Source organism: Rutilus rutilus (genome assembly GCF_951802725.1).
Source record: "Rutilus rutilus genome assembly, chromosome: 7".
In the NCBI taxonomy this organism is placed as follows: Eukaryota; Metazoa; Chordata; class Actinopteri; order Cypriniformes; family Leuciscidae; genus Rutilus; species Rutilus rutilus.
Genome location: NC_140221.1, coordinates 45,050,878 through 45,078,656, shown reverse-complemented (window position 1 = coordinate 45,078,656; position 27,779 = coordinate 45,050,878). Strand labels below are relative to the sequence as shown.

Sequence of the window (27,779 nt, the reverse complement as noted above, 5' to 3'; positions counted from 1 at the left end):
TACGGTCTCGCAACAATATGCCTTAACAAACACCAAAAAAGAAAAAAGATTTATGTTTTAAAGATGCCTCTTTTCAGATTCAAGCAGGTGGAATCACGTGTGTGAATAGATGAACAGAGGTGAAGAGATATTTAACTGTTTACTTTTACCATATCAATAGTTCATCTTAGAAATGACCATTATTCTTGTGCAAGGGGGCGGGGAAAGGGGCGGAGCCACCAAACAACAACAGAATTACCACAAACCAGAGAGAGAGAGAGAGAGAGAGAGAGAGAGAGAGGAAGGGAAAGAGAGACAGCAGTGTGTTCCTTGTGTTTTCCGTGCGGATGAGTGGAAGTTAAGGACGTCTCCCTCTAAATCAAAGTGTCACTCTGAACATTGAACAGTCAGAGGATCGTTTGGACAGAGACACTCACAGGAGATGCAGACACATGCTGGGACACACGGACCAACTTAAACTGCACTTAAACTACGATTTACACCGGGACACACAATGAGTCTGTCACCCATCATCATATGACAGCAACAGGAGACACACTTAAGAGGGACAGAATAGGACAGAAAGGACAGTAGCGGATCGGTGATGACTTTCACTTCAGGGACGACAACATCCAACCTTCCTGGACAGAGATTAAAAGGATAAAGCAGAGAGAGAGAGAAAGAGAGAGAGAGAAAAAGCCCGGCAACTTCAGCACATTATCCTGGTAAGAGCAGTTTGATTATAAACCAGCATCTAACTGAAGTCAAATCAGTCGTGGTCTCTGGTTTTCACTTTTATACTCTGTTACATAGACCCAGAAAATTCATAGACTGGCGGAGAAATGGCAGTTTAGCTTATGCATATCCATTGTAGAAATGTGCATGAGTTTGCATGAGATCTTATTCTTTGCCAGATCTGGAAATTTGAAAATGTAATTTCCTAGATGAACCCTGATGGCACTCAAAGAGCAGTTTACACGTATTCACTGAGCAGACGCTCAAATCATAAGCAAGTATTTTATTTCATTTCGATTAAATATTTTAGAAATAAACAGTTACGACAAAATTATATTTACTAGATATTCACCTGACTTTTAGGGTTTTAGAAAATTGTAGAACTGTACATTGCGGCGTAGTGCTTGCAACATCGGTCATGGGTTCAATTCTTAGAAAATGCATAAACTGATTAAATGCAAGGTTACAGGCATCTGCCAAACTCATACATGCAAATATATAAAAGCAGAAATTTGCACAATATTCTCATCAAACTGTTAGATAAATGTTAGATAAATGCATAATTGAGGAATGTTCCACATGAACAGTGAAGCTGCGTGTCCCGAACTGCAGTGAAACTGGTAATGATCCTCACACTTTCCACAGAAACAATTACTGCTGAACTTCACATTACGCATTCGGGTACTGGAGGATTCGAGGTTAGCACGTTACGTAGATCTAGTTTCAACAAGAGCTTTAAAACTACCTAATTATGAGTTACATAATCACCTATAAAATCAGTTCAAAATGTGTTTAGGATTTGCTGCATTTTCTCAAAGAACACACAGCTATATCTGAGAACAAACACCACAAATGACTCAAAAGTCTTTTTGAATGAATTAAAAATCCTGTACAAATGCATCCCACCGCCACACACTGGAACCCCTTGAGCTGGATTTGTGCCCGATAGACACGCTCTCAGTCTCAAAGTAAAGACTATACTTGCATTTCCTAAGACAATCCTAGCGCTTGCAAGCCTGCAGAAAAAGAATAGAAAGTTATTGTTAATGCATGCTGAAAATGATCCAGAAATCTGAGACGGAGAGAAGCGGAGACTCCGATGACATCAGCAGCTCAAGCAGGAAGCCCACTATGACATCATCACAGTCAGCTTTCATTGGAATCAGATTTTAAATCTGTGAAATGCGAGTCAGATTTGGAATTCTTAACAATGATGTAATTCTGCATTCACATGCTTCGACTCTATGGAGCTGATTTTGGCAACGCTCATAACAGCAAAACAGATCCATGTGCAGCTTCATCCGTGATGACGCCAACATACAGCATCTCACGCATATTGAAGAAGAATAATTAATGCGATAGAAGCAAGTAACCTCTAACTGGGCATTTTGATATGACATGACATCACAATTAGCAAGCGCAGATTTATACAATTCTGAATTCGACAAGGACATTCTTTTTGTTTTCTAGTTGGAGAATCATAAATATGGTCATACTGACAAGATGTAAAGGGTTAGCCATAATGCAAATTATCTTTACACTAAATGTGTTAAATATATGAAAAGGCTCATAAATCAACAAGAAGAAGAAATGTGAATTCAGTGCAGAAATGAAATAAAAGTTTGGAAAAGTCTTAATATCCAACAGACCCGTTTCCTGAATCAATGGCAAGATAAATGCACAACAACAACAACAACAAACATTATGTAGTTAAGTAAAAAAATAAAATAAATATATGATTCATCATGCATGTTTGTAGCATGAGGTTATGGATCCTTGCTGAGTGTCTTGAGCAATCTTGTTTATTTTACGGTTGATTGGAATATATTTTCCATTGATGACTCAAGGCTATGAATGTTTGTTTGTCCATTCCGTCCAAACCGCAAGGCGAAGTGATTCAGATATTAAAAATAAGGAAATATTTTTGTTGTTTTATATCAAGTGATAAGCTACAGTCCCAGCTAAATCACCTCCCTGTGAGAGTCCTAATGTTTTAGGGCTCTACGTACAGTATTGGTCTCTGAAATGATCCCTGAAACGAGTGGGAAGGAGCACGCACTTACTAATGAGCACAATGAAAAACATGGAGCGCTGAGTCCGTTGCTATGGGAGACTCTCTACACACACACACACACACAACACACCAGGAACTGCGTGTGATCGATTTTCCCATCAGTGAATTAGTGCATTCCAGTCCTAGGGTGTAAATCTATGACTCAGAGATTACAGAAAAAGACTAAATCTGACATTAACCATCCATAAACATTTATCTAGGAAAACTTAAAACTGATAGCATGCGCACATCTGGATGCATGTGTGTAGGCTATATAACTTATCAATGCTTTGTAAAGCATTCTTAGGATTTGATCTGATGTTCAGGCTGTATTGCCTGACTTTGTAGAGACTCAAATGCACCTCAGATTTTACAGTTTTGTGTTAAAAGTTAAAGGTTTAATGCTTTAGATAACTATGGCTGAGTTGCGTTTTGGGATAAGAAGAGAGAATTGCATATGGTGTGTGAACAGAGATCATATATTTGTCGTATATGCACTACGAGTGTAATCTGATTCACAAACAACTGACTTTTATGAACCTGAATTCTGATGAATCATTCCCTAAATGAACTCAACGCATCGGTCAGTGAGCAAATTAACATGATTTAACTTTACCATTACAATGTCACTAATGCCTGCCAAAAATTAATATAATAATGTTTAAATCATTTATTTTCATTAAAATGTAATATTTGCATTAAAACTAATATAAATGAATATAATTGCAGGTTGTCATATGATCAACTATTTAGTACAGATTTAGTGAGTTCATTCAGCGAAAGATTCACCAGTATCTGTTGTGCATTTGGTTCTTTTTGAATAATTTTGTAAAAGAACCGATTCATAAGAGTCATTTGTGTGTGAATCAGAGTACACTGGGCAAACAAACTTACATTCACAACTAAAATATGAGTTAATTTGCTGTGGTGCCGGAGATTCAGTCTGAAAATTCTCTCTGCTTATCCATTATTCAATGACACAATACTGGAGTAAAACACACAAACTTGTGCATAGCAAAACCACTAGTGTGGCCTAGTGTTTAAAGATCTAGACTGGTATCAAACGGGTTTAGCTTTAAATCCTGCAAGGCATGATTAATTGGGTAATTCTAATGGTGTAGAGTAATTTACTTCGGATAAAAGCATCTGCTAAATCACTACTTACAGATGCTTTACCAGGGCACAAAAGACCTGTTCTTTGGAAAATCACCAAAGACATTCCAAGGCACCGTGTTTTTAACACATGTTTCATTAGCTAATGGCTTTCAGATAAATGAACAGTTCATTCAACAAAAGGATTCACATGACATTCACTTCAAACAGGATGTAAACTTGCATTCTGTCTGTGCTGTTTTTTAATAGTATGACCACATGGGTCAGACAGGCTGTTGCATTAGATCTGAATTAGCCAACTGCTTTAAGATTGCATGGGAAGCCAAATCGAACAGCTCCTCCCCTTTTTTTAAATAGCCAATAGCGTTTAGTCTGTATCACAGCTCGACCAGAGCCGTTGAGCTCGATTAAAGCCGCAGTTTCCTCCTGATCTCTAACCGTTTCTCCTCCTAATCTCCTTCATATCGCTTTAAAATACAGCATTCTGTGCAGAGTTCAAACGGGTCCGATACGTTTTCTGGTCAGCGGCGACTCGATCACATGATCCGCTCTGTGTATCGTGTCTCTGGACCGGAGCTGCGATGGCTCTCGTGACACTAATGTGAAACCAGACTTCATTCGCCCCGATGGAAAGCATATTTACACTGTCTGAATTGTTCCCTGTCCCCTATATAGTGCACTGTGCCATTCACCATTTAGAAAACAGTGAATGTGTGAACAAGTGACCGATTTCAGCCGCAGCTTCAGCGTCTATTTATAATGTAGGGGGCGGAGCTTAAGATTCTAGAGAGCATTTGATTGGACAGAAGATCTAATGAGAAGCTGAAGTGCAGAGTGATGTCATCAAAATCACTGATCCATATTGGCGGAAGTGAGAGTCTGTAAGTTTTAAATGCTTATATCTTCTAAATGCGAATTTTGGCAGCACACTTTAGCTCATAGATAACAGTAAGGAGAACATATTCATAATAAAAGCCTAAAAACATAGAGACTTAAAGACTTTAAGGCTCATTCACACCAAGAACAGTAACAATAAAGATAACTAACGATAACTATATTAGAGTCCACACCAGCAGACGCTATTGTTCTGTTTATTATAAGCACACGCTGCAGTTTTGTCGACTCGTCTGTCACTTTAAATGCTCGAGGGATGGATTCTGATTGGTTGTCAATGTTTTTATCGTTCATTAGCTGGAAAAAAGTGATGAAAGTTCAAAAGGCGATTCATCACGGCGCCAAATAATATCCAATCTGTCCATATTAGAAATGTCAAGACAAGTCAAAGTCACCTTTATAGTGCTTTTTACAATATAGATAGTTTCAAAGCAGGTTCACGGTGATAACAGCAAAATAATGCAACAATGTTTCTTTCTGCTGTACAGCAGATCTAGAAGAAAATAGTGTCATAGTTCAGTGATGGTTCAGTTTTGTTGTAAAAAAGTTATTAATTTAGTTTTGTTTATATATACAGCCACTCTAGAGAAAACAGTGATATCATCATCCAGCTCAGTTGTCAATGCAGGAAGATCAATAATATTGTTGAATATTAAATGTCCCCAGCTAAGCAAGCCAAAAGCCAAAGGCGATGGTGGCAAGGAACCAAAACTCCATCAGTGACAGAATGGAGGAAAAAACCTTGGGAGAACCCAGGCTCAGTCGGAGGCCAGTTCTCCTCTGGATCAACTCAATGAATGAACAGTGTATGATTATGATTCAGGCATTACAGGTCAGAAGTCAGATTGGATCAGAACATTCAGAATATTTATCCAGTTCCATCTGGGTGAAGATCGGAGTCATCATGCCGGTGTGGAGACGGGTTTGTTAAGGATCAGTGCCGATGGCTGTCGTGTCGATGAGGCAATGTGTTATGCATTTGATGAAATTAGATTAAAACAGTGGCTAGTATAAACCTATGTGAGTTCATTATTTGTGCTGTGGGGTCTGTAAATAACGGCGGTAAAAATAACCACACTTAGCATAATCAGAATTATGAAAATCTCCTATTAATGGAAGTGAAAAGGTTTGCTCGTGTCATGTAAATATCTTACTGCAAGAACAATAACCATAAAGATAACTAACGATAACTATATCTGAGTCCACACCAGCAGACGATATTGTTCTGTTTATTATAAGCACACGCTGCAGTTTTGTCATGTCAAAACTGGTCTTGGTCTGTCGATTTAAATGCTCGAGCTCTTTAAAGCAGGATGGATTTTGATTGGCTGTCAATGTTTTTATCGTTCATCAGCTGGAAAAAAAGTGATGAAGTTCTGCAAGTGATTCATCACGGCGCTGAACAATATTCAATATTTCCATATTAGAAATGTGTTATGCATTTGATGAGTATAAGCCTACGTGAGTTCATCACTTGTGCTGTGGGGTATGCAAATATTGGTGGTAAAAATAACCACACTTAGCATAATCAAAATAATGAAAATCTCATGTAAACTGGAGTGAAGAGGTTTGCTTGTGTCATGTAAAATATCTTACTGCGATCAAGTCCTTACTCTGATTATTAGAAATAATTGCATATTTGTTGTCATTGATAAAAAATAAAAATAAAAAATGTTTCTTGAGCAGCAAATCCGCATATTAGAATGATTTGTGAAGGATCATGTGACACTGAAGACTGGAGTAATGATGCTGAAAATTCAGCTTTGATCACAGGAATAAATTACAGTATAAAAATATATATTCACATATAAAACAGTTATTTTAAATAGGAATCAAATTTCACTGTTTTTACTGTATTTTTGATCAAATAAATGAATCCTGTGTAAGCATGGGAGAATCCTTATAAATACATACATGACTTTTCATGGGGATACAAATAAATATTCCTACTGAGAATATACAATAAACTCTTATTTGATTGTGTTCCAGCACAGAGACACATCTCAGAGAGTCATGACTGTCGTCACTTTGAAGCGTTTTCTTCTGGCCCTGCTGACCATCACCCTATCCAGACCCGACATTGCTTCGATCGGCTTCGCTGAGGAGTTTGAAAGCCGAGATGATGTCCTTGAAAGCGAGTTCATGTATGCCGGTCGATCCAAACGCTCCCCGGACCCTCCCGGCGCCTCTGACGTGGACAAATGCTCCTACACCTTCATCGTGCCTCAGCGGAAGACCACAGGTGCAATCTGTGTGAACTCGAAAGAGCCTGAAGCCCTACTGGAGAACCGCGTGAACAAGCAGGAGCTGGAGCTGCTGAACGGAGAGCTCCACAAGCAGCGGCGTCAGATCGAGACGCTACAGCAGCTGGTGGAGGTGGACGGTGGTGTGGTGAACGAAGTCAAGCTCCTCCGCAAGGAGTCGCGCAACATGAACTCCCGAGTGACGCAGCTCTACATGCAGCTGCTGCACGAGATCATACGCAAGAGAGACAACGCGCTGGAGGTTTCTCAGCTGGAGAACCGCGTGCTGAATCACACGTCAGAGATGCAGCATCTAACCGCACGGTTTCGGGACCTGGAGCACAAATACCAGCACTTGGCCTCGCTAGCAGGCAACCAGAGCGCGCGCATAGTGCAGCTGGAGGAGCAGTGCAGAAGAGGAGGTGGTGGAGCTACTGTTGTACGACAAGCACGACCTTACCAGCCTCCTGTGATCCCGGCACAACCACCACAGACACCTCAACATCGACAACCACCTCCACCTCCGGTCCAGCACTCCCCCGTCAGGCCTTTCCACCCGCCGACCTACACGCGCAACCACAACCAGATCACCAATGAGATCCAGAGTGACCAAAACGCCAAAGCAATGCCACCAACCTTACCGACCATAGCCTCTGAAACACACAGCTTCTCAACAGATAAACCCTCAGGTGAGTGTCTCTTCCACAAACAATCTGTGAAATTGACAGTAAATAAAACAGATGTGGCTACCATAGATTAATTACCATAATTTTTTTTTTTTTAAATAAAAATTTACAATATATGAACTGATAATGTTAATATGACAACAACCTTAAAAACACAGGTGGGGAAGAAAAAAGACATGATGAATCAAAGCTCATAAGTAACTTTTCCACAAGCTGGGGGAAATATTAATGGTCACACTTTAGTTTAGGGTCCAATTCTTACTATTAACGAACTATTAACTATGACTTTTGGCTAAATAAACTCCTAAATACTGCTTATTAATAGTAAGGAGTACTAGTAAGGTAGCTGTTAAGGGTGGATTAAGGGATGGAGAATCTGGTCATACAGAATAAAGCATTAATATGTGCTTTATAAGTACTAATAAATAGTGAATATCCTAGTAATATGTATGCTAATAAGCAACAATTAAAAGTGAGAATTGGACCCTAAACTAAAGTGTTACCATATTAATATATAGAAGGTGCACAGTGTCATATACACAAATACAAAACACCATCATGGAAACACTAAAATAATGCAATAAACAATCATTTAACAACATAACATAAGAAATATAACCATAATGCATATAACTGATAAAAAAAAAAAAAAAAAAAAAAAAAGTTATAAAAAAAAAAAAAAAAATTGACTGTTTTTCCAATGTAAATTATAAAATGACTTGATCTTTTTTCACTTACTTTAAATTTAACAGTATTGGTATTGTGGAATTGCTTGTTTGATATTTACAAATGCTCTCCAAATGTTTAAAGAACAGAAAATGTTCAAGAAAAACATTCCCTTACAAAAATCATGACGCAAGTCTCCACAAGGCAAACTTCTGCAAAGCATTTTGTGTACGCAACAGGATCAGCGTGACTAATGAGAAACATCTAAACATTACACAGCCAGCAGTCTTCCTTCTCTTGCAGCGTTTCAGCAGATTTACAAGGTTAATTGTCTTTTGCACACTGAGTATGATAAATAAGTATGGATATGCATAAGTGGTTTGGTTACATCAGTGGTTCCAAAGAAAACAGCTCAAAGGTTCACCGACACAAGCAACATGGAGACACGTGGATTTCCCTGCCGATGATCACGCCAGAGAGCTTGGCCTCCGTCCCATTACAACACAATCATCTGGCAACATATCTTCTGAACTAAGAGTTCACATTAATCTTTGGAGGAAAACCCTGCAAGACACGAACCACTTTAAAGTCCTTAAACGGGGGATTCCAGACACCATCCGGCAAACTTCTACAGTGAGATCTGTGCTTTGCTTTAAGAGGTTTGTTTAAGTATGTGGGGATTTATATGAGGTAACTGGGGAGCTCAAGTGTGGAAGTATAAATGAAATGCAGAATGTGAATGACGGGGTGATGGTATGTGGTTGTGGTTGTAAATCTATACAAACTTTCCTGAAATCTTCCTCACAATATCACCAAAACACACATCCATTCTCCATCCACTGCAGTCGTCTGTAAATTCATCTTGTCGTCCTGTTTTCTTTTTAGCATGCCATTAAATCACGCCTCTGGAAGTTATTAGCAAGATTTTCGCCCACAACAAAGAACTGCTAATGTGCTTCGTTTTAACAGATTCATGGACACTTAACAACATGTAATGTGTCAGCTGACTGCACGATTCTAATAAATGTCCCACACTGCATCAGTAATACAGCTTTTAAAATACTTACTTGCTACTTTATCAAATGCACGACACATTTAATCTTAGTTTCCACAAGCAACAGAAGAGTCGGCAACATTGTGTGCAGAGAAACTCGCTGTTTACACCTAAATCTACACATAAATGCCATTTAATGATATGCAAAATATACATTATGGATTGCTCCTCTATTGTAAGTGACTTTGGATAAAAGCGTCTGCTAAATGCATAAATGTAAAACATCGGTCATTTAACAGATGCTTTTAACCAATACCAAGTGAAAACGCCTGAGAATGGAAAACTTCCAATGTAAATCATTCTGGTGGATCAAAACAGGCCTGATACTCAATTGTGGCACATAATGCAAAAAAGCTATTAAGAAGCTTGTTTAATTGTAAGGATTTTGGGGGGAACTATGAGAGATAATATATGTGCCATTTATGCATTGCATTTAAACATCATTGAAAACGAGGCAAGACGACTCGCATAAGTCCTTCAATGCGTAAAAAAGGGCTGATGAACAATCATCTAAAACTTCAAAGCAAATGAAAGAAATACAGAAGCTCCTTTCAAAAAGAGATGACTGATTTCAGCGCAGACTGTGAGTAGCTCTTACTCACGAGATGAGAAGCTTCTTGCTCATCAATAGTCTGGAAAATGATCCGGTCACAAGCAGATTGATTCCAGTCTTACCCTTTTGAGTTCGTAATGCTTGATTATTATTCAGCAATAAAACTCCTAATCTGAAATGTAATGTCAAAACAGCCGTCACAGAAAGACAAAAAGCAGAAAAGTCAAATCAAAACACAAACTGTGACAAATTAGATTCCAATGTATTTTTCTAGTGCGTTTTGGAGAAAATCAACAAGCGTGACAAAAGATGAAGGGTAATTTTAGACTGAAACTTCAATGAATGTTCTCTGAAACCGGCTGACCCTCAGATGAATGTCTCACTATAATCTGGTACATTTATTAGAGTACGAGTATTATATCTATCCGGCCTGACTCGTGGAAGTGAATCTCGACCGATGACGTACAGTTTGCATGTTCAAACCTAATATAGTTTAATGCATTTCTCACAGCTGCTTTTGTATAAATTGCATTTGCAAACAGCTCACTTTCTATCTCACTTTTTTTTTATCTCCTGCAATGCATCCACAGCAGACACATAAGACCAACAAATGGGGAAAAAAAGACCTACAATGTTTAAATTAAGACGCATCCCATCTCTAGTCCCTGTGAAGTTACTGCATTGGTACTCAATGAGAAAGCTAAACCTACTATGCAAACCTACAAGACTTTTTGTGAAAATCTGAATGCAATCTGTCTGTTTTTAAAAGGTACCAATTGGTGTGATGATCTTACTTCAACAGAAGCCCTCATCCAGGCATCTTCCACCAAATTTAACAGTCATTAACATTCAGAGCCCCAAGAGGCCAGAAGATATGGAAACAATAGCCTGAAGAATCCCGTGTGAGAACAGAAGCACTGGCGAAAGTGTAATTTGGCTCTTGGACTGAAGCTTGTTAGCTCATTAGACACCTTTACAGGGAAGCTTGAGGTTCTGTAAATCACAGCGGTCAGAAGCAGAGACTGCGTGTTCATTATCTAGTTGATTTTCCATCTCCTTAGGGCAGTTTTTACGACGCACAAAGCGTTGGGGAGAGCATGCAGTCATAATGAAAACAGAATTGCCTCAAATGTGCCGCTGGAAACCTATGAGTCCAGATGAGGAAATAACATCTCAGCTACAACGGTTGCATAAGTGCTGTCAAATAACATATGACTATATCCACTCCTCTGGTAACATTTAGAAAAAGCACTCAAATGACTACAAACGAAAAAATTAATTATGTAACAAATGTAGCAAAAGTAACTTGTTACCATTTTTACTTTTAACTAAAAGCCTTTATATACAATGCTTTATAAAAGTAGTTTTATGCATTAATTATGCCTTGTAGTGCACCTGAAAAAAAGCATTGTATGGTCTCATGAATAATTGTAACTATATAATATAACATTATAATAATTATCTATTCATTATTACACATATAGAAAGTATAATGCATTAACAGACAAACCAATTTTAGATGTAAAAAGGAATCTCCAAATATTCTAATGCATTATCTTACATTATCAATCTCTTTAAAATGCATTATACGTGAAGGCATAACTTAAGATTCTTTGAAATTTCTCTATTGTTTTCCATGGAAAAACTAACAGCATTCACAACGATGGTTGCACAAGTGCTGTCAATGAGATGATGGCTTAAGTTAATGGTATGAAGTCAGTGATGACAAAAATGGCATTTTACAGGCTCATGCATACAATACGTTTAATAAACATGCGATGTTCACCCATAAGATATACTAAGATAGCCTCAACACAATTGAAACACATCAAACTCAATGGAAACCATCATAAAATAAAATAAAAAAAGCTCCTGGAGGTCCTGGCCAAGAACTAATCAATATGTGGCTCTCTCGCAATTCTGTTCTTTTAGAAAGGCAAACTGGTCTCAGAAACAGTGATGTACGCATGTAATAAATAGCAGCTTTAACCACAAATCTGAATTGCTTTCAACATAAAATTCAGAGATGCTGTAGACAGAGAAAAACCATGCATTCAATAACGCACGTGTTTGTTTTCCATACAGGACCGTTCAAAGACTGCTTACATGCTCTAGAAGAAGGACACACCAACAGCAACATGTATCTACTGAAGCTGGAAAACACCAACAAACTGATGCAGGTCTGGTGTGACCAGAGACACGACCCCGGCGGCTGGACCGTCATTCAAAGACGCATGGACGGATCGGTCAACTTCTTCCGAAACTGGGAGACATATAAGGTCAGAAACATGTTTATGTTCATTTACTTGTGTAGAAACATTTTCTGCCAATGTCGAACACCAACAAACAGATCACGCAAATAAAGACGATGTGATCATGAGCTCATGCATGCATACATCACCGCTCAGCGCCGCTAAAATTTAATATAATGCTTCTGATCTGTATCATTGGATAACAGCATGAACTCCCCTAGTACTTCCATCAGTCGTGGTTAGTTAACGTAATGAAACACACATTGCTCTGAGATCCTGCCATTCGTGCATGGAGAAACTTCCATGACAAAATGTCTTAACCGGTCAGACTCTCAGCAAACTGCAGGTTTTTGCAATTTCTGAACTCATTGCTTTTCAAACGTCAATGGAATTCGGTTATGCAAGATGGGCAAGGTTTCCAAACTAGGGCCAGGGCTTTTCCTGGGCTTTGTCCACAAAAACACTGTCTGACGAAAACACTCTGTCGATATCATTAGAGCCCGGAATTACAATCAGGACTAGACGTAAAGAGCCAGTGTCATGGGAAATATTTTAATGACTATATTAAAAAAAAAAGCACTAAACTTTTTTTTTTTTTTATGCAAACCATTTATATTCCACAAGTTTTTGGGTAGCCAGTCATGAATAGTAAATAAGAATAAAGCTAAAAATGATGCTGATCAAAACATTACTGTGAGTGAAACACTAGCGAGTGAAGATCCGTTCATAAAACCGATAACTTTTTCCTCTCTCTCTCTCTCTCTTTTTCTTTTCAAGAATATAAATTCAAGAAGGAATTTTTCATAGAATTGAGGACAGTTCATAGTGAACACATCTGTCACGCTATAAAAGGATAAAATGGCATTTGGCATCAATGATCTCAAACCTTGCATGAAGCATCAATGTGCCACTTTAGAATTTGAATGCAATGTGAATGTTGCGTAAAGATTCTGTAAAATTTCTCCATTGTGTTCCATGGAAAAACTAACAAGCATTCAGGTTTGGAACGACTTGCGGGTGAGGAAATAGTGACAGAATTGTTTTTTCTGGTTAAACAATTTCTTTAAACAATGACTAACACAACAGCAGTCTGGAGCGATGATTTATTACATGCATCAATAAATTCTGTGACGCTACACTAGGTGTTGAGATGGCTTGTCTCTGACATAACGTGTAATTTCTGTCCGCCGACAGCGAGTTGCATACGTTCTCAGGTGTTTTAGATACTGTGGTCAGACCTGTTTCCTCTGAATGAATGATTAACCCTGATGTCGAGACCGCTAAATACAAACACATGTGTACGATGTCGGAGGAGGTCTTTTGAATGTCATCGCCTGGCAGGATTCAGGATCTGGCAAAGTGTTTTGAAAGAGCATTGTAGAACTTTAAGATTTACAGTTTATTTGATAATCAAGAGGTTTCCGCCAGTTCTTGTTCTGTTTATTGTAAGTCAACTGAGCATAAAGAATCCTGCTGAAGAGTCTGAGATTTCTACAGCACAACCAGTTCTAAAAAAACTCTATTCGCATCAGACATTTCACTCATTTTAGCACGGTTAAAGGAGAACTCCGGTCAATTTTTACATTGAGCTATTTTTTTTGTACATTTGGAGTGCTGTCAGTACAGAGAACAACGACAAAAATCGGTGTTGCCTACACCGTGTTATCCTCTTTTTAAAATTTGCACCCTGTTGACTTCAATGGGGCAAGTTTTAAACCTGCTTTTAGCCTCTTAACATCCTTGATGTGTCATTACAAGTGCACAGGTCATGTGAGTGATTCCTTCGGAGTGAACGCGGGTGAATCTGACTGCAGTAGATGTGAAAGATATGAATAAAAATGATGTTTATTCAGCCAGCGCAAATACCTGTATTTACATCCTGTTTTCGGTCGAAGTCCACAGTAGTCGATTGTCGAGTAAATACAGGTATTTGCGCTGGCTGAATAAACATCATTTTTATTCATATCTTTCACATCTACTGCAGTCAGATTCACCCGCGTTCACTCCGAAGGAATCACTCACATGACCTGTGCACTTGTAATGACACATCAATGATGTTAAGAGGCTAAAAGCAGGTTTAAAACTTGCCCCATTGAAGTCAACAGGGTGCAAATTTTAAAAAGAGGATAACACGGTGTAGGCAACACCGATTTTTGTCGTTGTTCTCTGTACTGACAGCACTCCAAATGTACAAAAAAAATAGCTCAATGTTAAAATTGACCGGAGTTCTCCTTTAATGGTTGTTGTTAAATCCATTTACTTCATTCCTGAATAAATCAGCAGTTTCAACAAATATAATGAATTATTCAATGACTTACTCATTAAGACATTTACCGCCACCTACTGGCAGTTTTGATTTCTTATTTAGAGTATCTTTTCATTCATATTTCCATATTAATTTAAAAAAACATTAAAAGTATAGTTCGCCCCAAAAATGAAAATTCTTCATTCATCATTTACTTTGAAGCCTAAAATGTTATGGTGTAATAAATTCGAATGTAGAATCGAATAAAATATTTGCTACTTATTGTAATGTCTATTTGATGCTTTTCTCATTTAAGGGGTGGTGGATTATGATTTCACTTTTCTAACTTTAGTTAGATGTATGTAGAATCACATAAAACATAAAAAATGTAAAAAATAATAATTCTCTTTTCTAATTTAGCAAGGATTTGGGAACATCGATGGTGAATACTGGCTTGGTTTGGAGAACATCTACTGGCTGACCAACCAAGCCAACTATAAGCTACTAGTGACACTCGAAGACTGGTCCGGCAGAAAGACGTTCGCAGAATACGCCAGTTTCCGTTTGGAGCCAGAGGCGGACTTCTACAAGCTGAAGGTGGGCCGTTACCATGGGAACGCCGGAGATTCGCTCACCTGGCACAACGGGAAACAGTTTACCACCTTAGACCGAGATCATGACGCGTACACAGGTATCAGAGGAATTCAGTCCTTATCACAACCAACTTCTATACAGAGATCTTTGCATAGTTTCATTGTCCACTAAGGGCTAAAAATGTACTAACTCTACAGTGCTGCAGAAATGAGTAATGAAACTCAGAAACGAGTTCAGAATGATGGAACTGGAAGTTCAAAAATGCAGTCAATGGATTTAATGGATTTTGTTGAAGTCATGCAACTGTAGTGTAGTTCTTTACAGCTAAACTTTAGCTTTTTACTTAGTCATTAAGGCTTCAAAATTCATTTGTGAAGATTATATTGACGAACAAAACGTGCAAGGGTCATAAACTTTTGTTGTTCATTGAGATTATTTTCTGCAATAATCCAAAAGCCAACTGGCTGGAAGTAAAGCGAACCAGGATGATTCCAAATTCCGGGTTGCAAACAAAATGACATCATCACTGCAGCATTCTAAATAGAATCAATGTGTAACAGTGTGTCATTCTATAAGTCACAGTTTTCACTTACTCACACCTCATTTCCTCTCATACAGGAAATTGTGCCCACTATCAGAAGGGTGGTTGGTGGTACAACGCCTGCGCCCACTCGAACCTGAATGGCGTGTGGTACCGCGGTGGGCATTACCGCAGCCGCTACCAGGATGGAGTTTACTGGGCGGAGTTCCGCGGTGGCTCATATTCCTTGAAGAAGGTCACCATGATGATCCGGCCAAACCCCAACACTTTCCATTAGAAACATCATGTGAAGAAAAATGCTAATCTAACATGCCGTAACTCAAAAGACGTTGTAAATAGTGCAATGTTAATGTTATTTTTGTATTGATTGTTATGAGTCTTATGAATTCCTAATATGCAGTCATACATATTCAAAATCCAAAAATATGACTTCATGAAGGAGAGACGACTTTTTGGGTTTCCTGGAGACAGAGGTCCCAATGGTGCCCAGGCGCTGTGGACAATGAAGAGCAAGTGAAAATGCGAGAAAACTTTACAATCTTCAGTCAGATGAACCTGAAGCTGGACAGCATCGTGTGCGTCATTACAAGTGCGCTTAAAATGGGGATATAGTCAGTATGTTTACCTGATCTTAACAGGCACCGAACCACATTTTCACTGTAAGAAGTCTAACCTTGAAGAAGAGAACTGTTATTTTAAGTTTACATTAGTGCTATAAAACATAATATGTTGTGTACTAACGGAGGGATTTAAACAGTTCGAATTATTCAGTTCTCATGCCATTTTATCTGTTTATAGCATTGACTTTCAATAAAGGGTACGTTGCAATTTTGCCCTGCGAAGTGGACTACACAGGATCTTTGGACGTCTAAAGGGGAATTTATATGCAAAAACTTCAACATTTAGAAGTAAATTTAGCCTAGTTATTGTGTATGCATCTATTTACTGTCTAAATTAAGAGATGTGAATTGGTTAAATTAACACATTTAAATCACAAATGTGAAGCCTCTGAAAACGTCAATGACGCTAAATTTAGTAGCACAAATGCAAAGTCTCTTCCTCATTTGATCTGTTTATAACATTGACTTCCAATAAAGGGTAAATTGCAACTCTGCCCTGGGAAGCGAACTACATTTTGGACATCTTAAAGGGATTTTTAGTGTTAAAACTCAAATTTAGTCTAGTTATTGTTTATGCACCTATTTACATGCTAAATTGTAAATAAAGAGACGCAAATTGGCTAAACTAACATTTAAATCCCAAAAGCGAAGCCTCCGAAAACTTCAATGACTAGGCTAATTTTAGTAGCACAAATGCAAGGTCTCTTCCTTATCTGATCTGTTTATACTGTAGCATTGACTTTTAATGATGGGTACTGTTGCAACAAGTGGACTATACACAGGATTTTTTGACATCTTAAAGGGATTTTTCAGGCAACAATAAAAATTCTGCCAACATTTAGAGGTAAATTTAACCTAGTCATTGTGTATGCACCTATAGTTGCAAATTAAGAGACATTTAAACCACAAACACAAAGCCTCTGCAAGCATCACAAAAGATGTCGGTCTTGTATATTACTGACTATTTTAATGTACTGTAACAGCATTCATATGTCCATGAATGATTTCACTCATTTGAGTCCTGTTTGGAAACCATCTGTATAAACAGTAGAAGCTATGGCCCTGTTTACATCTGGTATTAAAATGCGTTTTGGTCGATCGGATCACAAGTAGCCTAGATGAGGGAGACACATTCCTGTTTACACCGGGTGTTTTAATCCGTCTCTTTTGTCCATTGCACTTCTGTCCTGATTTCTTCGAGGGGAGGGTCTATGGGAGGATAAATCTATGGGCTTTTTCAGATCTTTCAATCTAATGGACGAAATAAGCTCCTGCAATTTACATATGAACACGACCAGAGAACAAGCTCAAAACGTTATAGACCCCGTTTACACCTGTATTTAACATCGTCCACTTGTGATCCAATCGACCAAAACAGGGCCAATGAGTGAGTTTGTTTTTGCAACGCAAAGTATGGTTGTGTTTTGTACTTACAGAATGTTCCAATAAATGTTGTACAGCTACTGCAGTTTAGCTCTTTTGTGATGAACTGCAAAAGACAAGACTTGCCCTATAGACTACATTACAGTGAACATAAGAGACGAGTCGACCAACAGATGGACTGAGTTCAAAGCTCAATGTGTTCGTTTGTTCAAGCCTCTAAAGGTCAAAGGCTCTAAGGGCCCTACGGGAGACTCAGGGTTTGTCCTGTAAGAGAACAATCCCAATACTTTGCTGCTCAAACATCTTGGTTGTTATGAATGAAAAAGGGTGTCTTTAACATTCGTTTCCAAATGAGGAAAACCTTGTAAAAGGCTGGAAAATACATTAAAGTCAGCATGAATCTACTCTCTAGTTGCTTTCACAGCCACGTTGTGTTTACACTCACGCTCTAGCAAACTAATCCAACTCAAACTTTCCAACTTGTAGATTGTATTTAGGCTTTGAACATTCACAAAAATTGCATTAATTTGCGAAGATTATCATGATGAACAAAACGTGTAAAAATCGAACTTTTGCAGGGCACAACAAAAGTTATAAACTTTGAAATAAAATGCAACACATTTTACTTCTGTAACCTGGAGTGTTTCCAATTGAAACAGGACTTTTAAAATAAGGGTGGAATTGAATTTATTAATCAGAAATTAACTGAATTGTAAAAAGTATCTCGGAAGTCCTTAGAATAACATGCATCAGTGCATCATGATGGAAACCTGTGTTAAGAAAGTAAAAATAGGATTCATTTTCAATTCATGCTGACTTTAAAATGAATGTAAAACAGTTGTGGAGTGGTTGAAAAGTGAGTGCACGGCTAAATAACACGTTTTTGAGATACTAGAACTATGGAACAGACGATGATGGCTTTTGCAGCAGCAGTGCACACAAGCCATCATTTTGTTCATGTTTACCGTAAGCAGACACAAAAGAGAGAACAACACACTGATTGTTCAGCATGACATGGACTTTGAATACTCTGAATACCATGAGCTGGGTCACTTCAACACATGAAGGTATAAGTGAGTTTATGCACAAAGCATGACATTGCCTGTGTCAGTCAGTTCTCATACTAAACATCCCTTGTTTTCTGGTTTATTCTTTGAAGCTTTTTTTGTAGGGCAGCCAATCGATTCAATATTTTCAGCAAAGTAATTACATGATATGAGGATTATTATCTAGCTTGCTTCCAAATCTAGTTGTCTAATAAACCTGGCATTGTATATTACAAATATCATTGGCTCTTTGGCGAATTGCACGAAAGTGTCTGCTAATTGCATGAATGCAGTTAATTAAGCAAATCAAAATGAGAAAAAATCCACCAAAAGGTAATGATTGCAATTGCCAATATTGCGATTAAATTTGACCTCATGTAAACGCAATACTTCGATCTAATGCAAACTAAAAAACTATGCCTATCTGAGTGTGGTATAACCATACTTATTAGCGAATAATGAGAAAAATGAAAATTGCATGTAAACTGAAGAGTTCTGCTTGTGTCATGTAAATATCTTACTGCAATTAAGACCTTACTCTGATTATTAGAAATAATCGCATTATTGGTGTACATGTAAACATGGCCATTGACCTACAGACCACAGTAAACTATTTTACAATCAAACTGGTCAATCTGTCCAAGATTTAGGGGCCGTTAATGAAAATTGTGTTATTTCTATCTTTTATCTTCACTAAACAAACATGTTAATTAAAAGCACCACTTTTTAGTCCAAAAACAACTTTAAAAACTCTCAAACATCTCTCCCACAGACATTTCGCACGCAAGCAAGGAAACAATGTTGTTTCAGTGTTTCTCCGTGCCTGCCAATTATCATCTAAATTGCACATAAAAACTACAATGGTGGTTGCTTATGTTACAAGTCAGACAAACAATCTCTTACTGTCCAAGTAGACGGTTCTTGATTCCAGATTGAGCTGCTAAGGATGTTTATCCTTTTTAGTGTATGATGTTTAGTCAAAGGTTTGGGTATGCAAAACTACCATGTGATGCCAATAACAAAACTGCAAAAACATGAGCATATTCTGTCCAAGAAAGGTTGTCAAAATGTCAATATAATTTCTCAGACAATCCTGGAGAAATGGCACCTTTACGTTTCGACAAATCAAACCCAGACTATCTAATATGTGCCATGCGGCATCCCTCCATCTTCTCCCAATTTGAGTTAAATAAGAACAGCAGCTGTAAATGACTAATGGCTGAAGAATATGAGACAGTTTCCAGCCATCTCTGATCATTGATATCGCTGTAGCAGGAGAGAGGGATTGGAATCAATTTATTGTTGAGTCTACAGACTTACTGAAAATCTGTGAGGTAATGAGAACCGTACGTCTGTGATCTCTGTTAGAGTTCAGAGCACAAACACTAGGGTTCAACATGCATTAGTGTGAGAGGACATGGGAACACACTGAAAAATGTCTAAAATAATAAGACGTGTTTCATATTCAAATGCTGGGAACACTTATTCCAAGGATGATAACACAACGCATGTGTCTTTCATGATCTGGGCTTCACTATCCAGCCAAACCCTGATCCCTTGGTCGAGAAGGAGATGTTAAAAAAGTTTGGTTGATGTTAGAGTTCGGTTTGTTTGGATGACGTGAAAGTTTTTTTCCGAACTCGTGTGCACAACCGTGAACCATTCCCGAGTCCACATATAAACAGTGGTCTGGGGAACAGTTCATGTGAACCCCGGTACGGTTCGCTGCTGATTCGAACGCAATTGTACTAAATCGTGGAAATGAACTCCTATTGATGACCAGGGCTTGACATTAACACCCGCCAAATGTGTGTGTATTTCAGCAGTGGCGTAACACACACACTCCTACTAGCCACTTTGGAAGGTTGAATTTTATATATAATATATACATTTTTCAACTGTAGTCTTTTAAAAAGGCATCTAAAATAATACACTAAGTGCAATTTAGTGTTGTCAAAAATATTGGTTTTACCATACATATCGATATTGAAATATCTGAAATGCTAATTTTTCCGCAGAATAAACACACGATACCAGCTGCTCTTTCGCTCTCTCTCATCTCTCTGACAGCGAGTGACACACAAACCCGCCTCTCCTCACTCATTCCTTTAATTTGCGCATAATTTTACTCATTTCCACAGATTATGCGCTCACACCCAAAGAGCAGAACATAAAGCCTCTCAGTACTAAATGGAGTTCTTTTTCGCTACTTATTGCACTTAAACAGTTAAATACACACAAAGTAATGTCAAAATGCCGGTCTTGGTGAGTATTCACGTAAACACATGTTTTAAGTAAATCATAACTGATGTACTCCATAAATCCTGATGTACTCGTTACATCATAAGAAGGATGGCGTCTACGCTAATATTAGTTTTTCTGTTTATCCCGAGGTTTACCGCAGTCCAGGCCGTATCCAGATCTGATGAAGGACCTGCGCCTGAACATGACGACAACGCAGTCCTGAAGTGTCAACCAGTCTCTCCCCTGTGAAGGCCTCCTTACTTCCCTTTACCTCTGTACATATAAAACGTTGTCAAAATAATTCCAGTTCACATGGCTATGCGGAAGCGATAAATAATTCTGTATTATAAATATTTAAGGCCAGACAAGTAATTTGGTGAGGTCAATTTGTGAAGTAAGACAACACATATGAACATATATATTCAAACGTGCATACCTATAGACTAAACACGCAATACGCATGTGCACGTGTTTTCACAGGTTTGCACAGAGATAACTTTTTTACATATTTTTCAAGGCTTGCACCTTGGAACCTATTTCAAGGTTTGCGCTCTCGAGCCACCAGTCACTGTTGTCGTGTAAATGAGCGGCCGGAGCGCATTAAGGTTTTTTTGTTAGAACGGTGTCGTGTAAGCGGCCCTTAAGTTAATATAACTTATAAATGATAAATGAAGGTGACTTGACTTGACTTGACTAAGTGAACGTAAACAGTTGAGAAAGCAAACACGTGTAACAGTATAATGGATCCGTGCGTCAGGTCTTACCTGCTGCTAAATTATGAGATAATATTAAAAGCAGTTTTTCCCCATGGTATCGATGTCAAAATTATGGCCAGCGAAAATGTTGAGTGGCTAGTAACTTTGGAAAACCACTAGCCACAGCGGCTGGTGAGCAAAAAAGTTCATGTCAAGCCCTGTACGATTCAATAAATCTCTGTGTTTGTGTCTGTTTTTACTCACTCTCCTGACAAACGTGACTGATGGGCTGCAAGCAGAGAGAATGTATATCACATTTCAGCTCCCGCACTCTTTAGAACATTTGCAGTTCATTCACGGCAGACAGACGCAAGTGCTGTTAACCAAAGGTTCAAAAACCAAAATGTAAAAAAGTGAGGTGAGCAATGCTATGTATTTTACCACGTTCTCCTGACAACCAAACAACAGGGGTAAACAGCTGCTACTTTGATGATGCAAAAGCATCACGGTTCGGACCCAAATAATATAATGTGAACACAATCCAGCGGTGGCAGGGGGAGGGAAGAGCAATTGAACGCGGGTTAGGACCATGCAAAATGGAAATGAGTGCGAGAGAGAAAAGAGATGAGGACTCACCCAGGTAGGGGATGCAGGACACCATCTTTAGGGAGCGGATGTACTCTCTCATCCTGACGTAGTTATGCTCTTTAGACGTCAGGTAGTCCAGCTTGTCAAACGTGGCCTTGTCCTTCCTATTGATCAGCTAAAGAAAAAACAGGAAAGTTGCGGAGTTCTGTTAGTTTTTCATCTGAAACACAGACCATATTGGCAAGCTACTTAACAAAAGTTCAGTGAGATACGAGCTGCACATGATCAGGCCCACATGGAAACGCTGCTCAATTCAACACCAATAATCAGTTCTGCAGAGCAAATACCACGTCTTACAGATTCCCTTCCATGCATTTTTTTAATTATGTTACTGTTGTAAATAAAACAAAGATTAATGAAGTTTTTAAACAAGAAAATACTATTTCAGGCTTTAGACTTCACAATGTAATGTTTAATTCAATGTGTTACTTGCCTTTGTAATTATTTGTGAAATTCACTGTCAATTTTTGAGTGAAAATTGTTTCAGAGTAAATTCTAAACCATTTTTTAGTGAACAATGACCTTCAGTCTCTTAGTGACTTAGCAGTATTTAAGTGGTTCAGGACTGTATTGGCTACCAAACACAGATTTAACCCTCTTTTGTGTTAAAATCTTGTTACTTGTTTCTGTTTTCTACCTGACTCTTGTTGTTTTTCAAAGTGTTGATTCTTGGCAAATTGCACGGAAACCAATGGGGGTCAATTTGACCACAAACACAATTGATGAATCCAAAATCTGTACAGCCTTTCAAAAACAAATCTAAACTTTGCATGCACATTCATGATCCTAAATGAGAAATTCACAAAATTCAATGAGAAATAAATAGTTCAACTAGTGCTTCAAACAGTTTAACTATCAAAAGTGGGTTGAATGGACCCTAACACAATTTAAAATCTATGTCCAGTTGCACAGAGTGAATAAGCACAGCTGGTGGATCATACGGGGATCCTCTCAACATGCCGAGCAAATGCAAACAAACGGCTTTTAGCAGCCCGTCCCGAATGGATGAACAACCTGTGGAGAGAAACTATCAGACCAACTGTTTCTGAAGCTTCTTTTAGACTTCACAGCTGTCATGCCCCGGGTTTGACCTGCGCTACACACTCTGAGAAAACACACACACACACACGTTTTCTGGAGGTTGAAATCATACAATCTGTAATAATGTATATGGAGTTGTCATTTGTGTGGTAAATCAGGGTCAAACTGAGAAGATAAAGCTGCTATTCAGGGACCTATTGATTTCAAAGCTAAACTCTACACAAAATAAAGGTTCTTTATTGACATCTGTGGCTCCATGAGGAACCTTTAACATCCAAGGAACCTTTCCATTCCACAAAAGGTTATTTTTCAAGTGAAAAAATGGTTATTTCGATTTTTTAAATGTTCTTTATTATTATTATTATTATTTTAGCATGTTATTTTAAGAACAGTTCAATGTAAGGTTCTTTGAGGAACCAAAAAATGGTTCTTCTATCTATGGCATCAAACTTTAGGAAACTGCATTTTTTAACAGTGAAGTATGTGAACTAAAAACTTATCAGATTTGCTTTCAAGGTGGTTTCAGTTGGAGATTGTTTATTAATACTTTACAATAAGGTTCATTAGTTAATGTATTAACTAACATGAACTAACCATGAGCAATACATTTGTTACTGCATTTGTTAATCTTTGTTAATGTTAGTTAATAAAAAATAAAGCTGTTCGTTGTTTGTTCATGTTAATTCACAATGCATTATTTTAATCGAGTATTAGTAAATGTTGAAATTAACATTAAAAAGATTAATAAATGCTGTATAAGTGCAGGTCGTTATTAGTTCATGCTAACTAATGTAGTTAACTAATGCTAATGAACCTTATTGTAAAGTGTTACCCATTTACTAATGCATTTTTTTAAATCAAAAGTTGTATTTGAACTAACATGTACAATTATATTTTTACTAAGATAATAAATGCTGTAAAAATATATAGTTTATTGTTAGTTTATGTTAGCTAATGCATTATGTTAGTGAGACCATAAAGTGTCACCAGTTGTTTTATGATGATATATTTGTATATAATGCCATTTCTCCACTCTACAAGTGCAACAACATCTAAAGTAAAAAAATAATAATAAAAAAAAACAGAAAACCAAATCTAACGATTGCAAAACATCTTCTATTCTAAACATTCTGGCCTGTTTTCCCCAGAAGTGTTTTAATAGTTTGTCCTGTACCTTTGCCCACCCAGCTTGTTCCAAAATTCAACCAACAACTCCAAAGCCAGAGCGGGCATATGGTGCGAAACTCCTGAGACAGAGAGCCGGGTCTCCAACATGAGCCTCATTAATAACCACTCCGACTGCTCACGCCATGAGCTCATGGAAGCTGCCATCTCACTGCTTTACGAGGCTCTTGGGGACAATGCTAAAAGCTTGTGCAGTTGCAGTGGTGGTAAATACCTCATGATGGGAAGAAATAGACACATTTGAAATTCCACTGACTATAGGAGAAAACAGAGGTGTGGTGCATTCGGGCTCAAGACTTCGAGAAGGAAACATCAAGCTGCTAGTCAAGGAACTCAAACAACCGCTGTAAATATGGGAGTAAAATAATGCCAAATGTTTTTGAAACAAAAAAACCTGTTGAATTGCACTACTTGAAAAAAATATGCATTGCATTAACCATGCTTGCATTTTAATGCATTGTATTTTTAGGGCTTGCATTGTGATGGGCTGAAATTCAGCATGGTTGAATATTTAAGCTGTAAATATTTCAATCCAAAACATTTCGAAAGTAGTGCAATTCAACAGGCTTTTTTTGTTTCAAAAACATTTGGCATTATTTTACTTCCATACGTAAAAATGCATATTTTACTGTATATAAAAATGCTGGTACATAATGGTGAAAGCTCTCATTTGACAGAATTAATAATTCCAGAAAAGAGGTTTTCCAAATTGTCCCCAAATTGTCCAAATTGACATATAAGAGGTCATTGTACTATAAAAATATCCTGCAAGTTTCAGAACTCAGAGCTTCCTTGTTAGTCCAGAAACAGCTTTTATATTAGTATAAATATATCAGTGACCTTTTACACCCTAGACACTCGGGTCTTCTGACCAATTGCTATTGACGGTTCCTCGTTGCCGTTATAAATCTAAGGGTGACCGTGCCTTTTCGGTGAAGGGTCTGAAATTATGGAATAGTCTTCCTTTCCATGTGAGGTCATCTTCATCGCTAGCCATTTGGGTCAACTTCTGTTGTTTTTAAATGTGCTATAAATTAAGGTTGACTTGACTTATTGAAGCCAAGCTTCCAATATGACAAAAGAGATCAACACCTACTTCTACTGTATATCATTACCTCTTTAGCCTCGTCCAGCGATTCACGTGTGTCATGTAGTATTCAATACGAGAGAGACGCATATACAAAGGATTACTTGAGCAACAAAAATGATATAGACCCCTCTGAAGATTAGCTGTAGAAAAAAAAAAAAAAAAACTGTCTTTGCATTGCCTTGCGATCCTAACATTAAGAAAGTGTGAACTTTAATTTTAGCAAAGTTCCAGATCGCATCAGTAAGACACTGTTCGTTTGTTCGTTGCATTTTAAAGCAGACTCGCTTTAAACAAGACACAGATTGATTCAGGCTTTTCAGAGAGACTGAAAATAAAAGATGATGCAGTGTCATACACTGGATCAGACAGTAATGCAACACACAAGTGTGAGTAACAGTGTTTTTACCATGTGTCAATATTGCTTTATCTGTTACAGATCGCTTGATACGATTATGTCTCTTCTGCTCTTCAAGGCCGCATTTATTTTAGATAAATTACAGTAAAAATGGTAATATTGGGAAATATTATTACAATTTAAAATAACTGTTTTCTATTGTAACATATAGTAAAAATGTCATTTGTTCCTGTGATCAAAGCTGAATTTTCAGCATCATTACTCCAGTCTTCAGTGTCACATGATCCTTCAGAAATCATTCTAATATGATGACTTGCTGCTCATAAAACATTTCTGATTATTATTAATGCTGAAAACATGTTTCTTTTTTCTTTCAGGATTCTTTAATGAATTTAAAGTTTAACAGCATTTATTTGAAATCAAAAACTTTTAAAACATTATAAATGTCTTTACTTTCATTTTTGATCAATTGAATGCATCCTTGCTGAAAAGTATTAATAAATGAATATATAAATAAATAAGCTTTTGAAGGGTAGTGTACATACATTACAAAGACTAATAAAAAAGGCATGCCACATTAAAAGTAAATACAGTCACTGAACATGTGGGGAATTTCATTGCAAGCCAATTTAAGGGAGCATGACTTCTGCATGAATTTTGATAATTACAGATTAAATGTTTATGGCTGACCAGAGAAATACAATTATTTTTACACTTTTACATCCAACTAGACTATTATATTTAGATTTAAGCATTTATCTAAAGCGGCTTACATTGCATTCAAAGTACAAATTTGATCAGTTCATGCATTTCTTTGGAATCGAACCCATGACCTCGGCATTGCTAGAGCCCTGATTGAGCTTAAAAAAATAAATAATTATGTTTAGAAGTATGAGCATTAGTAATAGGGATGCTTGTGCAAACGCCACTAAATGTAAGTACTGTAATACGAGTTAAAGTCTTCACCTGTGAGCTGGACATGCCAGTTACATGGACATATTGTAAAGGGCTGAAGCAGCGCAGTGGGATTGATGGAAAAAGATATTACACAGGAGGAAAGTTGATTCCTACAGCGCAGACAGCCTTAATACTGTATATCACTCCACACTGACACAATCCTTTCCGAACATGCAAGCAGACAAACATTATTTAGTGGCTATAGGAACATTTTTACAGTGGGATTTCAGACTAAGTTCAGTCAGGACCAGAACTATAAAGACACGAGTACTCAACTCCACCAGCATGGAAACTTTAGAATGACCCGATAAAATGGAATATGGAATGGGATACGAGGAATGGGATATGAAATTAGGACAGTCAGCATCTTGGTGTTATAGTTGGCAGAGGGATAAGAAGTTTAGGAAGACTGTGTCGTGTTTCAGGTTTGTGGTGAGCAGCAGATTTCATTGAGATGGAAAAAGTGATGGATGAATCTGCGTGAGCCGGGGAAGGGATGGATTTTGATCCCCTCTGTGAATACGGATGGATTGCAATGGAAGAGGAAGTGGTTGAGACCTATAGGAAACACGGGTGTGTACGCAAGCAAACACACACACACACAGCTTGGAGTCCACAGATGTGCTTACATGAACTACGAACAAACTGGAAAAAGGGAACATATAAATTAAACACATGCAACCACAAACTAAAAGAACAGAAACCATGAAATAATTTTATTATTTTTTTATTTGGAATTTGGAACATATATTTCTATAAGATTTGCGATTTGCTATAAGGGCTTCAAATACTGAAAAAACTTTGGGTTACATTTTATTTTAAGATGAGGTGGTTACATTGTACTAACTCAAATAAGTACTGAGGGTAACACTTTATTTTAATCTACATATGTTACATGTACTTACCA

The 27,779-nt window shown here is 37.7% G+C and overlaps 2 protein-coding genes across 3 annotated transcripts in view; one reads left to right on the top strand and one right to left on the bottom strand.

The window, feature by feature from the left end:
• Positions 1-27,779, bottom strand: part of LOC311293500 (ras-specific guanine nucleotide-releasing factor RalGPS1) — a 145,612-nt gene that overhangs the window by 57,866 nt on the left and 59,967 nt on the right. For both annotated transcript variants that reach the window (XM_084413843.1, XM_084413844.1), the window contains exon 8: positions 22,233-22,359. In XM_084413843.1, coding sequence (XP_084269969.1) covers positions 22,233-22,359 — 127 coding nt within the window. The remainder of the gene's footprint in view (positions 1-22,232; positions 22,360-27,779) is intronic.
• Positions 256-17,692, top strand: angptl2a (angiopoietin-like 2a). Its single transcript, XM_084414420.1, has 5 exons — positions 256-704; positions 6,764-7,706; positions 12,062-12,255; positions 14,894-15,164; positions 15,686-17,692. Exons 2-5 carry the CDS (start codon positions 6,788-6,790, stop codon positions 15,883-15,885), a joined length of 1,584 nt encoding a protein of 527 aa, XP_084270546.1. The 5' UTR covers positions 256-704; positions 6,764-6,787; the 3' UTR covers positions 15,886-17,692.

Excerpts from the sequence above, each read along its gene's own strand:
- angptl2a (XM_084414420.1), top strand. The coding sequence starts at position 6,788 with ATGACTGTCGTCACTTTGAAGCGTTTTCTTCTGGCCCTGCTGACCATC. Across the intron at positions 12,256-14,893 it reads GAAACTGGGAGACATATAAG|CAAGGATTTGGGAACATCGA; the intron begins GTCAGAAACATG and ends TTTCTAATTTAG. Across the intron at positions 15,165-15,685 it reads AGATCATGACGCGTACACAG|GAAATTGTGCCCACTATCAG; the intron begins GTATCAGAGGAA and ends CCTCTCATACAG.